General features: G+C 44.8%; 1 protein-coding gene across 3 annotated transcripts in view; it reads left to right on the forward strand.

The window, feature by feature from the left end:
• The window catches only part of ASAP1 (ArfGAP with SH3 domain, ankyrin repeat and PH domain 1), a 149,430-nt gene extending 141,864 nt beyond the window's left edge, over positions 1-7,566 (forward strand). For all 3 annotated transcript variants that reach the window (XM_053395300.1, XM_053395298.1, XM_053395299.1), the window contains 3 exons: positions 68-573; positions 3,683-3,805; positions 5,153-7,566. In XM_053395300.1, the coding sequence (XP_053251275.1) occupies positions 68-573; positions 3,683-3,805; positions 5,153-5,227 (704 nt within the window). In that variant the 3' untranslated portion in view covers positions 5,228-7,566. The remainder of the gene's footprint in view (positions 1-67; positions 574-3,682; positions 3,806-5,152) is intronic.
• Positions 7,567-14,970: the final 7,404 nt, after the last annotated feature.

Consider the following 14,970-nt stretch of genomic DNA (forward strand, 5'->3'; position numbering starts at 1 on the left):
CTGTTGCAAATAGAGAAATAGCAACCCATTCTGAAATTAATTCCATTGTGTTTCCTTTCTGTTTCAGTGGCACTAAGAAAAATAGAGACGATTCACCTTCCTTCAATAGACAAGCCCAGTCAACAATCGGAAACCTTTCAGAAGTCCATTTCACTTTGTATTGATCTGCCACAGAAACCACAACCTGGAGATTTGCCCCCAAAGCCTCAACCCATGGAACTACCCCAGAAACCTCAGATTGGAGATTTGCCCCCCAAGCCAGGAGAATTACCCCCCAAGCCCCAGTTAGGAGACCTGCCACCAAAACCACAGCTCTCAGACTTGCCTCCGAAGCCGCAAATGAAGGACCTTCCTCCCAAGCCTCAGCTAGGAGATGCTTTGGCTAAAACTCCTGTTGGAGAAATGTCACCGAAGCCTCAGCCCTCGGAGGCAAATCAAAAGTCTCATTCTGTGGATCTTTCTCCAAAGGTACAATCGAAAGAGGCCGTCCAAAAGCAAGCATCTGAAGACTCCAATGATGTAACCCATGCACTGCCAGAGACCCCAGTGCCACTTCCTAGAAAAATTAACGTGGTGAGTAGATAGATGGTTTGTTCTCTTATAGGGCAGCGAGGGTTTGTTGTTGCTGCCAACCCTGCTTTGGGGTGTGCAGAGTTCTGTGCAGAAAATAACACCGGGGGAATTTGAGGTACACAGCGAAGCTGCTTGAAGAAAACAGCTTTCCTGGTGCATTTTGCGCCCCATGCCAATACCTTTCTGTTGCTTCTTGGCTGACTGTAATCACTTGCTGCACAGTCACAATCATGTATTTCAAAATAGCCTAGCTGATAAACTATGACCAACACAGGCAATTTGAGGACAAAAAATTGCTCCCTTCTCATGATTACTTGAATGCCGTTGTTGGGACATGTGCAAATGAGGTGTCCGCTGCCCCATCAAATCTTGTTTTGTGGGATCAGCCTGATTATGTGGACAAGGTGCTTGCAGTAATTTAACCACGTGCTCTTTATCCTTGCCCATCAAGGCTGCTTCAAGCTAGCCAAGGGGATTTGACTGAGCGTGGTCCAGGCTATGATCAGTGTGTCGCAGAGCAAGCAAGTGGCACTTCTTGTTGTTGTTTAGTCGTTTAGTCGTGTCTGACTCTTCGTGACCCCATGAACCAGAGCACGCCAGGCACTCCTGTCTTCCACTGCCTCCCGCAGTTTGGTCAAACTCATGCTGGTAGCTTCGAGAACACTGTCCAACCATCTCGTCCTCTGTCGTCCCCTTCTCCTTGTGCCCTCCATCTTTCCAAACATCAGGGTCTTTTCCAGGGAGTTTTCTCTTCTCATGAGGAGGCCAAAGTATTGGAGCCTCAGCTTCAGGATCTGTCACAGCATTATTCTTATGTTTTTATATTATTATTATTACTAGTACTACTATTATTATTTATACCCCACCCATCTGGGTGGGTTTCCCCAGCCACTCTGGGCAGCTTCCAACCAAAGATTAAAAATACATTAAAACATCAGTCATTAAAAACTTCCCTAAACAGGGCTGCCTTCAGATGTCTTCTAAATGTCAAATAGTTGTTTATTTCCTTGACATCTGATGGGAGGCCACTACCGAGAAGGCCCTCTGCCTGGTTCCCTGTAACCTCACTTCTTGCAGGGAGGGAACCACCAGAAGGTCCTTGGAGCTGGACTTCAGTGTCCAGGCTGAACAATGGGGGTGGAGACACTCCTTCAGGTATGCTGGACCGAGGCTGTTTAGGGCTTTAAAGGTCAGCACCAAAACTTTGAATTGTGCTCGGAAACGTATCTGGTCTCGGCGGCTGCTCCCAGTCACCAGTCTAGTTGCCACATTCTGGATTAGAAGCCAGGCAGACAGGCTAGAGGACCATGAAAATTGAAAAATAAATTTCATCTAAGTTCCCAAAGTGTAAAGAAAGTACTGGGGGATAAACCTGTCTCCTTAATCCCTATAAAAATGCAACGCAGGCGGTTACCATTTTTGGTGCATCCAATTGATGTGCAGCCGCCAATGTGCAGGTCCTTTTCGACCCAGAAGAGGGAGGAGTGGGGGCAGAACAGGGGCCGGGGCAGATTTTTGCGTGCTCCACCAATGTGTGCTTTGACCAGAAATGCAACCCCCGTAGAAACGGGGAGCTGCCTGTCTAGAAGAACTTGGACTAATATTTCAATTGAGCCACTTTCACAAAGGCAAACTCTCAAGTGCCAAGATTGCCTGGTAAATTGTCTTTATATAACTGCCAGTGGCAAAGCATTGAAAATGTTCCCTTCTATCTAGTAATGTATAATGCTGCTAGATAGATTTTGTTGCCCTTGCTATGTTCTGGCTTTCTGGGGTTATTTTTTTGCATGTCTTGATATGTGTTTATTTAGGGTGAGATCCAATGAGCACAAACTGGTGTCTGTTTCTGCAATAGGGCTTCTTCTTCCTCTCCTGCCCATATATGGAGCAGGTTTTGTGGGGTGTGTGGGAGGCTGGAGGGCAGAGAAAAGAATTCCCCAGTTCCATTGTGCAAGTGGATTTTCTGTTGTGCAGAAAAGCGGTTATCATTGGATTTGGCATGAGTTGTTTTAATGATTGGGCTATTGTGAGTGAGGGTGGTTCCTTTTGTTTTCCCCCAAATCATTCATGATTCGTGAGCAGATCAGTTGAAGGGGAAAGTGGGATAGAAATTTCAGTGTAAATAAAATCTATATATGCAACTGGGTTGGCCAACCTCTTCAGCCTGGCAGCCCTCTCTTTGCTGCCACAACATTATGATAGTGAGCTACTCAGCCAGAAAATAAGAAATTGGTCCTAAATCTCTTAATAGGCGCTCTGGATAATGGCCATAAAGGTTTTAGTTGATATTTATTATAGACTCTCTATCCTCTTGCTCTGATAAATGCAAGGGTAATGTATCTACACATCTTGGTGAGCTGCACATGTCAGGAATGGGACATTAGGAATAAATACTGTTGGCTGGGATCCAAGTGGCCTGGCGTGGTTTTGCACCAGATCCTCTTTTCCATTTGTTTTCTGTCTTTTAGAACGTAAGCCTGGTGGCAGGGACTGCCTCCTTTGTTCTTACGTAAGCTGTTCTGGGAGCCTTTTCAGGTGAAGAGTAGGGTATAAAAATACAAAAAAAGTAACAAAACATAACCCCCACCCAATCACATATGTATGCATTGTGCATCCCATGGATGTTGCTGGAGCACACCTTCCATCGCCCCTGATCACTGACTATGCTGGCTGAGGCTGACTGGAGTTTGAGTCCAGCAACACCTGGAGCGTCACAAGTTCTACATACCTTCAGAAACATCTGGGGAAATAAAAATGCATTCACCTAGTGCCTCCAAGACAAATGGTGTATTCCCTGCTGCAGCCTTGCTGGGTACACCTGCATCCTCTTCTGTAATTCATCGTACATCAGGACCTTTGTTTCTTAAATGTTCTGTGGGTAGCTTTCAAAATCCAGTGTGTTAGGAGTTTTTTTTTAAAAAAAATTGAAAACGTTAAATTACTGAACACATACATGGAAATTTTTGAGGGCTTTAGGCCTCTGTTGGTTTAAAGTATTTGAAATGTTTAAACGTATTTGTAGCATTCAGTGTTTTTGCTGTTATGTTAAAATTTTGTTCTGTAGTTGGTATTTTCCTGCCTTTTAGCTATAATGTGATTTACGTTTTAGGGAAAGAACAAAGTTAGGCGAGTGAAGACAATCTATGATTGCCAGGCAGATAATGATGATGAGCTTACATTTGTTGAAGGAGAAGTTATCATTGTGACAGGTGAAGAGGACCAAGAGTGGTGGGTATGTACCTTCCTGCTTTGAAAAACCGAATCCAGTTTTATTAAGTGGTTACAGATCTGTGAAAAGCAAAATAACACCAAGGTCATACTGTTTCTAACATTAAATTAAATTAATCTTCCACCACACAACTCAGGCATTGCCTAACACTTATTTTAATGGTGCGGCAATATAGTTTTAGCATGCATTGTGTTACTAATTGCATTTTAAACCTTGCTTATAACTGCTAGTCTTTTTCTGTAATTAAAGTATCAAGTGCAGTTCCATTAAAGAAGAGTGCACATTTTGCCACAGATTTAAGTGGGGAATGGACTGAACCCAAGTGATCTGATCCTACACAGGCTGTATAAGTCAGAAAGTGGGCTAGGCTCAGGTACAAGATTCCTTGCAGCAGAGCAGCTGCATAGGTCATGGTGTTATCCTACTAGCCCAGGAGTAGCCAACATGGTGCCCTCCTGATGTTGTTGGACTGCAGCTCCCATCAATCCCCAGCAGAGTGACCAATGGCCATGGATAATGGAAGTTGTGGTTAAACAACATCTGGAGGGCACTAGGTTGGCTACCCCCGTCTCACCGCAGCAAAACATTGCAGCAGAGCAGCGGTTGATGACTGCGAGAACAAAAGAGGCCTTGCACAGAAATAAGATATTAACCCTATCCCTATCTTAACAGCTAGGAGCCCGCTGTGTGTCTGCAGTCCTGCAAATTTAGGCCAAACTAAAAAAACTACAACCAATTTCATCACCCACTGGTGCTTTTGGGTGTGCATTCATAGCACGGCAAGTCTGCTTGACCAACTGGGTTTTGAAACTCAGCAGATGGCTGTAAAGCCCTGCTCAAAAACCTTTAGTGAGGGAGGTTGTTGTTTAGTCGCGTCCGACTCTTTGTGACCCCATGGACCAGAGCACGCCAGGCAGTCCTGTCTTCCACTGCCTCCCGCAGTTTGGTCAAATTCATGCTGGTAGCTTCGAGAACACTGTCCAACCATCTTGTCCTCTGTCGTGCCCTTCTCCTTGTGCCCTCCATCTTTCCCAACATCAGGGTCTTTTCCAGGGAAGTGAGGGAGGACCCCCCCCCAAAAAAAACCCCACACCAATGTAACCGCATAACTGTTACCCACATAAGGATCATGGCTGAAATATTTGGTGTTTCCCAGATCTCAGGTATCTATTAATTAGACTTGCTTCCATATAAAAGTGGCCAAGTTCAGAGTGAAGATATCAAAGCATAAAACTACCAACTACCAAGCACATAATACACATTATTGCTGCATGTGGGATAGCAAATGCGGAGGTTTGAGGGTGGGAGGCTGATGCCTTCTGAGCCAAAATTGTTTGTTCTTCTCTGCAGATCGGCCACATTGAAGGCAAGCCAGAGAGAAAAGGGGTCTTCCCAGTATCCTTCGTCCATATTTTGTCAGACTAAGTCGAATCGGAAACTTGAGCATTGCACATCCTTCCTGCAAGACGGGCTTTTAGCACGAAGCAAACAGCTGCTCCCTCCCTGTAATTCTGTGCACAACTGTGGATATATATGTATATATAACTGCTGTTACAGAACAAGAACTCATTTACGGCTCACCCAGCGAGGTGACTTATACTTGTATTGTACATAACGGTGTTACTCTGCCTTTGCCAGTATTACGGTAGCCTTGGGACCTGGCATGCCTTATTGGGTTTGCTCAAGCCATCCTTGGCATCAAAGCACTTACATCTCTTTGTCTGTGTGTATGAACTACCAGCTCCCTAAATGTGGTTGGTCTCATCCGGTCCTGTTTAACTACAGAAATTACCATCTCTAATAAATCAGTATTCCTAAAATAGATAACTAGCAGAGAGTTAGATTCAGTTTTCGAAATGAACTGCTTTGGCTCATTTACAGCCCTGTTTACAGCTACCAATGTACACACTTTACAGCTTGCGAAATCTACTTCCTTGGTATTGTCAAAGAAAGTGTTCAATGTACACATCAAACAAAAGAAATATTCACTGATGCTACAGATTAACCAGTAGTCTTTTGTGGTGTGTTTGTGTGAACAGGCATTTCATGTTTGTATTATGTCGTTGGTGTTTCTCCCTCTGATATTTACCTCACCTAACACCATCTGAAAGTCTTCAGTTAAAATTGCTCTGTCGAATGAAGGAACACTTATGGGACTTTTGGCTGGAGGTTTCCTTTCACGGCACCAGGGTCTTAAAAGATTAGCAGCCCATCCCTATCTGCTTATTAGCATATAACTCTCCCTACAACCTCTGTTTATGCAGAAACGTTAAAAGTGTCTGTCAGCTTTTTCAGGTTTTCACACAGTGCACTCCTGTTACAATCTGGTTGCCACACAGACTTGAAAGATGAGTTTACTTGAGCACTAGCGTGTGCTAACAACTAATTGGCTCATTTAGAAGACACCTTTGCTGTTGGGGGATTTGAGCCTTCGACCCACTGGAGCTATTAAGTCATAATGCTCTCTTAGTTCTGTCGCCTGGAGAAATAATAATTAAAAAACAAAACCCTGCCATCAAAACGAGTGAAAGATGACCTTTCATGCAAATTATCACCTGTTAAATAATGACGCCAGACTGTAACATCTGGAATTAAATTTGCTTTTGTGGAATCCTAATTATGGCTCGAGGTTGAACTTTCAGAATCTGCCAACAATCCTGAAACCACTGAGCTGAACTTAGGAAGGATATGTTTTGATCTGAGATGGCTTTGGAGTTTCCACCCTCCATCACTTGCATCTAAAACACATTCTTTATTCTGATCAATGTATTAAGGATATATGCTCATTTCAGATATGGTGTTTCATTAATTTATTTGTTGATCTTTGTTATAATATGCAAAGCAGAATGTTCTAGTTTTGCTTATGATTCACTGAATGTTTTACAGTGTGGCTCCATGTGGTTTCCTGGGTTCACCTGGCTTAAAGCAAGGCTGGCTAACCTGTGTCTGCCCCGATGTTGCTAGGCTACAGTCATCCCTGATCACTGGCTATGCTGGCTGGAGCCAATTCGAGCTGGAGATAGACGAATCTGCAAAGCCACTAGTTAGCCACCCCGACTTTAAACAACTGCTTTTGCAACAGCCCAAATTTATTTTTCCTTCACAGCAGATTCTCGTGACTCCCTGTCAAAAGGTTTCCATTTCACGAAAAGCACAAGTTCACATTAATCACTCCGAGGCTTTCGCTTTTGATGTTTTACAAACCTGTAGTCAGTGAATATTTATTTTTATTTAAATGGTTAACATACAGAACATAATCAACTTAAGAAATCTTGCATGAAGAAGAGCAAAATATTTATCAGCTATTATTGGAAAGTGGTTTTTAAACTATTGCTTCATCTGTGTCATGACACATTCTGTTAAAAAAGATATAAGCTTTCAAGTGAGTGACTGAGCCTACTGGCATCGACTCTGCAGTGTTACCGATTTCAGTGTTTTCTCAGACTCATGCTGTTTATATGAAAGCCAGAACAAAAAAATGAATTTGCATTCCATATTGCTCATCAATGCAGTGTGCTTCAGATGCATTAAAGAACAAAACTGATCTACCTTTTTTGTCAAGTATATTTTAAAATGATCTCGAAATCCACTGGTTGAAAGAGAGAGAGAGAGAGAGAGAGAGAAAGCGCAACCCATATAAAGGAGATCCAGATGTGTAAAATGATGTAGAGTCAAAATGTCTATTATTTTGTATGCTTTTTTGAAGTAGTATAATAATGAATTTTTTAAAAAATAAAATGAGTTCCATCAGGAACAAGAGTTGACTATTTGGGTGATTTGAGAGTCCATAGGAGAATTAAAATACCATGTATGATATATAGGTTGAGTTTTAAGTACAATATTGTATTTAAACTCAGAGCCACTATCTGCAATTTTGTACATGACATATTTGGGAAGTCTTGTTTGTTTTGGGTTTCTTTTCCCCCTGGGGAGAGGGAAGTATGTTCTGCGAATGGTGTGTTATTTTACTGTTGAACAGCAATTGCTATTTATTTTTTTATGACATAGTGCATCAACATGTATAGAAAGCAGATCTGGTTAGAGCCACTAGTTGGAAACTGAAGTCTCATTTGAATGTTACAATCATAATACATCAGTACACTTGTCTCCTCACGTGTTTAATGTGACAGTTTGAGTACTGTATGTGTTAATTTCTACTTTTTTAATATTTAAAATTGCTTTGAAATAAATGTATTCAGTTGATCCCAGGCATCTGAATGTCCTTTTATCAACTGGAGTCTGCTATAGGAGGAAAAAGTAGATCTCATTCACATACAATTATAGAGCATGTGTGTTTTCTGATGCTCATGTTCAGTTTCTATTCAGTAAAGAGATAAGAGCACCAGATAAACATATACATTCATTCTGGTGTTCATACAGATTTGCGCACAGATTTTTTGGGGGTGGAATCTGAATGCACTCAAGTACTTCTCTTTTGGTCTCTTACTACATTGTTTGCAGGTAAAGGTAAAGGGACCCCTGACCATTAGGTCCAGTCGTGACCGACTCTGGGGTTGCGGTGGCACTCATCTCGCTTTATTAGGCGAGGGCCAGTCATGTGGCCAGCATGACTAAGCTGCTTCTGGCGAACCAGAGCAGCGCACAGAAACGCCGTTTACCTTCCCGCCGGAGCGGTACCTATTTATCTACTTGCACTTTGACGTGCTTTCAAACTGCTAGGTGGGCAGGAGCTGAGACCGAACAACGGGACCTCACCCCGTCGTGGGGATTTGAACCGCCGACCTTCTGATCAGCAATCCTAGGCTCTGTGGTTTAACCCACAGCGCCACCCGTGTCCCAGGTAGTTTATACTAAACAGTTTCTCTTCTGATCCTAATATGCAGCTCTCAAGTGTTAAATGCTAAGACTTCGTTGCTAGTACAAAAAGCGTTGCTTTTCAGTAGCATCTTTAACTTTTCCACCTGTGTGCACATGCCATGAGGTAGAGAATTGGGGGGTGGATAGATCTGTGGTCACCTTCATTAGTCCTTTTATTTCCACTCTGTTTAACCCTCATTTTTAAAAGATTTCTGTGCAACTGCAGCTGTTACGCTTTAAGGTTGAGCAGCTGCCAGATTTGTGTGCATATTGCCTTTATTGTACAAGCTGCCCAACTCTTAAACAGAGGTAGGCTACTTTGGTGGGAGAGGCTCAAGGGCCACAGAGTCCCTTCAGGAAGTCGCAGAGAGCCACATCCCAAAGATAATGAGCAGGACTAAAGCAAAATATGGGGAGGGACACACACGGGTTCTCTCATGTATTTACATACTCATTCACTAATCCAATCATTTTCCATGGCAGGGTAGGGGTCCTGTACAGAAAAAGCTCACCTGTGAACATGCTATAGCTCTGGCATATCGGGCCTGCCCCTCAATTATCTAATCCTACCTCAGGTTCCCTTATTACATTTAAAGAATAGATGATAACCTCGCCCCATTAGTTTCTTGGCTAGGTAAAGGTAAAGGGACCCCTGACCATTAGGTCCAGTCGTGACCAACTCTGGGGTTGCGCACTCATCTTGCTCTATAGGCCGAGGGAGACGGCGTTTGTCCACAGACAGCTTCCGGGTCATGTGCCAGCATGGCTAAGCCACTTCTGGCAAACCAGAGCAGTGCACAGAAACGCCGTTTACCTTCCCGCCAGAGCGGTACCTATTTATCTACTTGCACTTTGATGTGCTTTCGAACTGCTAGGTTGGCAGGAGCAGGAACCGAGCAACGCGAGTTCACCCCGTCACAGGGATTTGAACCGCCGACCTTCTGATCGGCTAGTCCTAGGCTCTGTGGTTTAACCCACAGCGCCACCCGCGTCCCAGTTTCTTGGCTAGGCGTACACCAAATGTCTGGATTTCTGGTACCTTTTATACCAAGCAAGGTTGCTATTTCGGGACGCATCCTTGGAAGTGTCTTTTAAAGTGAGCAGCTTAAAGCAGTGATGACAGGATAAACATTGCCTACTTTTCAGGTGCATTTTTGCATCTGCTTATTTTCATAGGCTAAGGGTTTTGTTGATCTGTTCATTTGCTACATCCTACATTTGGCCTGGAAATCATCCCAGACATTTTCTTAGGAAACATACAGCTATTAACCTTGCAGAATTGCAATTTCATGTAGAATAATGTGTTTGCTGATGTTTTAAGCAAAAGAAAGGCATCCTATATGCTTCCTCTTGAGTACCATTCAACCTCAGTGATGTCAGAGAACCAAAGGAGCAGGCATTGCACCGAATTCTTAGATTCAGACAACAAAAATAGCAGATACTAAGTGCTTTGTTACACAGATTGCAGTTTTTCAAAGAAAAGTTTTACAGGACTCTGGTTTTTAGTTTGCACTATTTGTTCACTGCCTTGTGTCCTCATGGGCTAGATTTTCAGTAAAGCCAGGGAAACCATAGCATTTTCACTAAAACCACCGGGTTGCAGAATAGACAGGAATCTCTGTGATGACTGCTCTCCATGTGCCAAGAGCTTGTAAACACACAAAGCCATTTTTAACTGCTCCTATGGTTTGCACACTTACAGCTCCTTGACTGTGCAGTTCTACACTGAGTTGGATTTGTGCGCGTGCGCAACCCATCACCACTTCTAGATCTCACACGTCTTGGATCTCAAACCTTTAGGGTCCCTGCTCTGCTTTTCTCCTGCCTCCCTCAGGTTCTCTAGCCTACAACCTTGTCGAGAATGAAGCTCTCTTCCTGGTCTATTCATTGGCTCTGTTACACCATGCCACTGCTGCCATGTTGCAGCCAGGATCTTGCTCAGAAAGATGTGGGCGTCCTGCTTGCATGACCTGCTGCATTTGACTGTAAGGAAAGTCTGCCTTGTTGACCAACACAATGAAATCCCTTCTTCAGAATTGGGTACTGGCTGTACCCTTTCACGGGAGACCTCAGCCTCAGATTCTCCAGCAACGCTTGAAAGCCACAGACCTACTATGATGTACCAGCAAGTTTCAAGGTCACGAAAGGTGGGTGTGGCCTCCCTTATCTCTTTGGGCTTCCAATGTCCATCAGTCCCAGCCATCATGGCCAATGGAGAAGGTCTAGTTCAGCAACATCTGGAAGACCCCAGGATAGCCAATCCTGCATTAAGAACCAGTCATCTTAATAAAATCTTGCTCCCTGCCCTTCTCCTTCTAAAAAAGATTGTGTACCCACCAACCTTGGGCAGCAATAATGAAGTATGTTCAAACAGAAGAGTTAAAGTTAACAAGTTGGTAACACACACAGGATAAGGAGATCCTTTGCTGTCTTGCTTCCTTGAGGAGGAGACATAATAATAATAATTTATTATTTATACTCCGCCCATCTGGCTGAGTCTCCCCAGCCACTCTGGGCGGCTCCCAATCGAGTGTTAAAAACAATACAGCATTAAATATTAAAAACTTCCCTCAACAGGGCTGCCTTCAGGTGTCTTTTAAAGATAGGATAGCTGTTTATTTCCTTTACATCTGAAGGGAGGGTGTTCCACAGGGCGGGCGCCACTACTGAGAAGGCCCTCTGCCTGGTTCCCTGTAACTTGGCTTCTCACAGCGAGGGAACCACCAGAAGGCCCTCAGAGCTGGATCTCAGTGTCCGGGCTGAAGGATGGGGGGGAGATGCTCCTTCAGGTATACAGGACCGAGGTCATTTAGGGCTTTAGAGGTCAGTACCAACACTTTGAATTGTGCTCGGAAACGTACTGGGAGCCAATGCAGATCTCTCAGGACCGGTGCTATGTGGTCCTGGCGGCCACTCCTAGTCACCAGTCTAGCTGCCGCATTCTGGATTAATGGCAGTTTCCGGGTCACCTTCAAAGGTAGCCCCAGGTAAAGCACATTGCAGTAGTCCAAGCAGGAGATAACTAGAGCATGCACCACTCTGGCAAGACAGTCTGCGGGCAGGTAGGGTCTTAGCCTGCATACCAGGTGGAACTGGTAGACAGCCGCCCGGGACACAGAATTAACCTGCGCCTCCATGGAGTCCAAGATGACTACCAGGCTGGGCCCACTAGGCTGCCTCACCTAGACACCTCCTAATGTGCCCTGCCTTATCTAGTTGCTCAAATTATATCCCTCCCTCCCCTCTCAAAGGAGCTCAGGGGGTCTTAAACCCATTAAGCCTATTCACAGCAGAGGAAGCTCTCTAGCGACCAGTTGTGAAGTAAGATTCAGCTGCAGCTTTTGCAAGTTAGCCACAACCCTTGACATCATTGCGCTTCCATCTTACGTGACTCTCAATGGCAAGCAAAGGAAGTGCCGTTTCTCAGTTCTGCTTCCTCGCTACACCCTGTCAGATGGAAAACAACTCAAGTCAGTTATATGACTTGTTAGAGGTTACATCCCATGTGTGTGTGTGTTTGTGTGTTTTCACTCAATCTAGGGTTTCCCAAACTTGAGTTTCAAGCTGCTTTCAGACTACTACTCCCATCACCCCTAGCTAGAAGGATGATGGGAATTGTAGTCCAAAAACTGCTGGAAACCCAAGCTTGGCTTAATCAGAGCTACTCAGCCTTTAACTGCTCCATGTCAAGTAGAAATTGGTTAAGCTTGTATTGGCCGGGGGGGGGGGGGGGATGATGATAAGAAAAAGCCTCACCTGCTGTCTTTCAGCCTCCTGACAGCTGTGAAAGGCATCCTAAGCTGTAGGAAAGGGCAACTCTATCCTTCTCATCTTCAAGGCAGCAAGATCCTGGTCCATAGCCAGTGCCAGATTTACGTATAAGCTAAATAAGCTATAGCTCAGGGCCCCACTCTCTTTGGAGCCCCATAAAAAATTAAAGGAAAAAAAAGGATGTACATTTCCAAAATATAAGATAAAAAACAAATAAAATAAAACCTACATACAGCAACAGCGTTTTGTGTTGTGTAGGCTCCTGGGATGTAAGTAATGGGCCCCGCCTGCTAGCCTGCTCCCTAAAATATCACTGGTTTGCTCATTTCTATATATAGGGTGTCTACATTCTGTATGGGCAAATGGCTTTAGATACCCATTAGGTCTATAAATTACCATATAGCATATATTCAACGCAAAAAACAGTGACAATTTGTTGTTGACAAAGGACAGCTGGACATATAAAGGGCCCCATTACCTTCAGTAGCTTAGGGCCTCATCAAACCTAAATCCAGCCCTGCCCATAGCTATGGACCTCAGCGTGATGCCACTCGCCCTTTGAAACTCCCTCCTGTTACATATCAGACAGGTGGCATCTCTACTACTCTACTTTGGTGGAAAGGAATCCCATAGCTTAGATATCAAATCTCGTGGGGGCCTCTAGGTGCTTTTCCTCCAGAAAGGTTCAAAGCATAGGTGTCTATAGACACCTGGCAAATGTCGCAGGTTTTTCTCCCTCCTCCTAACACTAGAACTCGTGGACATCCAAGGAAGCGGAAAATATTGGAAGGTTCAGGAAAGGCAAGAGTACTTCCTCACCGCAGTAAAAGGTAAAGGTAAAGGTACCCCTGCCCGTTCGGGCCAGTCGTGTCCGACTCTAGGGTTGTGCGCCCATCTCACTTAACAGGCCGGGGGCCAGCGCTGTCCGGAGACACTTCCGGGTCACGTGGCCAGCGTGACAAGCTGCATCTGGCGAGCCAGCGCAGCACACGGAAACGCTGTTTACCTTCCCGCTATAACGCGGTACCTATTTATCTACTTGCACTTAGGGGTGCTTTCAAACTGCTAGGTGGGCAGGAGCTGGGACTAAAAGACGGGAGCTCACCCCGCTGTGGGGATTCGAACCGCCGACCATGCGATCGGCAAGCCCTAGGCGCTGAGGTTTTACCCACAGTGCCACCTGCGTCCTCACCGCAGTACATAGTTACAACTATGGAACTCACTTCTGCAGGAGGCAGTGAGAGCCACCAACCTGGGTGGCTTTAAAAGAGGATGGGACGAACTCATGGAGGAGAGGGCTCATACCCATACCCAACATTTCTCAGATGAAAATAGGGACGTTCTCTTCTACAACAGGAAGCTGCTCCTGCGTTTGGTCTCACTGCACACATATATGTCAAATACCATATATGTCAGTCACTTTGAGCCAATTGCAACCTTTCCACAGAACCTACCTCATAGGGTTGTTGCAAAGAAAAAATGTGCAAGGAAAGGGATCCTGCACCTTCCACAGGAAAATGGAACAAAATAAAATTACAGTGGTACCTTGGGTTACATACGCTTCAGGTTACAGACTCTGCTAACACAGAAATAGTACCTTGGGTTAAGAACTTTGCTTCAGGATGAGAACAGAAATCGCGCGGCGGCAGTTAGCTAAAGTGGTGCTTCAGGTTAAGAACAGTTTCAGGTTAAGAACAGACCTCTGGAACGAATTAAGTACGTAACCAGAGGTACCACTGTATAGCTGTAAGCTCCATTTACAATAAAGGAATAAACACTCCTAAGAAATGGCTGGCTGCTGAAGCATTTAAAAAATTTAAAGAGGATTTTTGACCTTTATTCTTCAAAATTATAGAAAGGGCTTCATACGCCCCCTTCCTTCATTTGGTGCAGGTATTTTATTATCAGTATAAACACACAATCACACACACACAGACTTTTAATTGTTCTCCGAGAAGTGGAGGGGAGAAAACTGGAAAACAGGGACATCTCGGGGGGTCAAATCAGAAACCGGGATGGCTTCTGTAATCCCGGGACTTTCCCTGGGAAATCGGGGATGCTCGGAGGGTATGAGGGGCTGTCAATGGCTACTACTAGCCATGACGGCTTATGTTTATGTTCACAGTTGTTGGGTTCTGAAAACCAGCTCCTGGAAACATCAGGAGGGGGAGAGGAGGGCTCTTGTGGTCGAATCCTGCTTGAAGGTTTCTCACAGGTATCTGGATGGCCCCTGTGAAGTACGAGATGCCCCTGGCCTGATCCTGCAGGGCTGTTTTTACGCAGATCCTCCCTCCCTTTCCAAACGCATGGCACAAAGCTAGGAAAAGCTTTGCTCGCGTTCTGCCGACCGTGTGTCCAAAATCAGCCTTTACTCCCAGGTAGATGCTTTCAGGATCGGGGCACGGATCGAGCATCTCAGAGGTAAACAGGGCTCCCTCCTCCTCCTCCTGCTTCCCCCTGACGGGTCCCTTCCTTTTATAGCTATCTTTTTTGTCTCCCGCACGCATCTTGCCGCCTCCTCTTCCTTGCAAACCTGTAGCAGTGACGTTGAGACTGACCAACCCGGAAGCTCCGTTGCC

This window comes from Podarcis raffonei, chromosome 7 (assembly GCF_027172205.1).
Source record: "Podarcis raffonei isolate rPodRaf1 chromosome 7, rPodRaf1.pri, whole genome shotgun sequence".
In the NCBI taxonomy this organism is placed as follows: domain Eukaryota; kingdom Metazoa; phylum Chordata; class Lepidosauria; order Squamata; family Lacertidae; genus Podarcis; species Podarcis raffonei.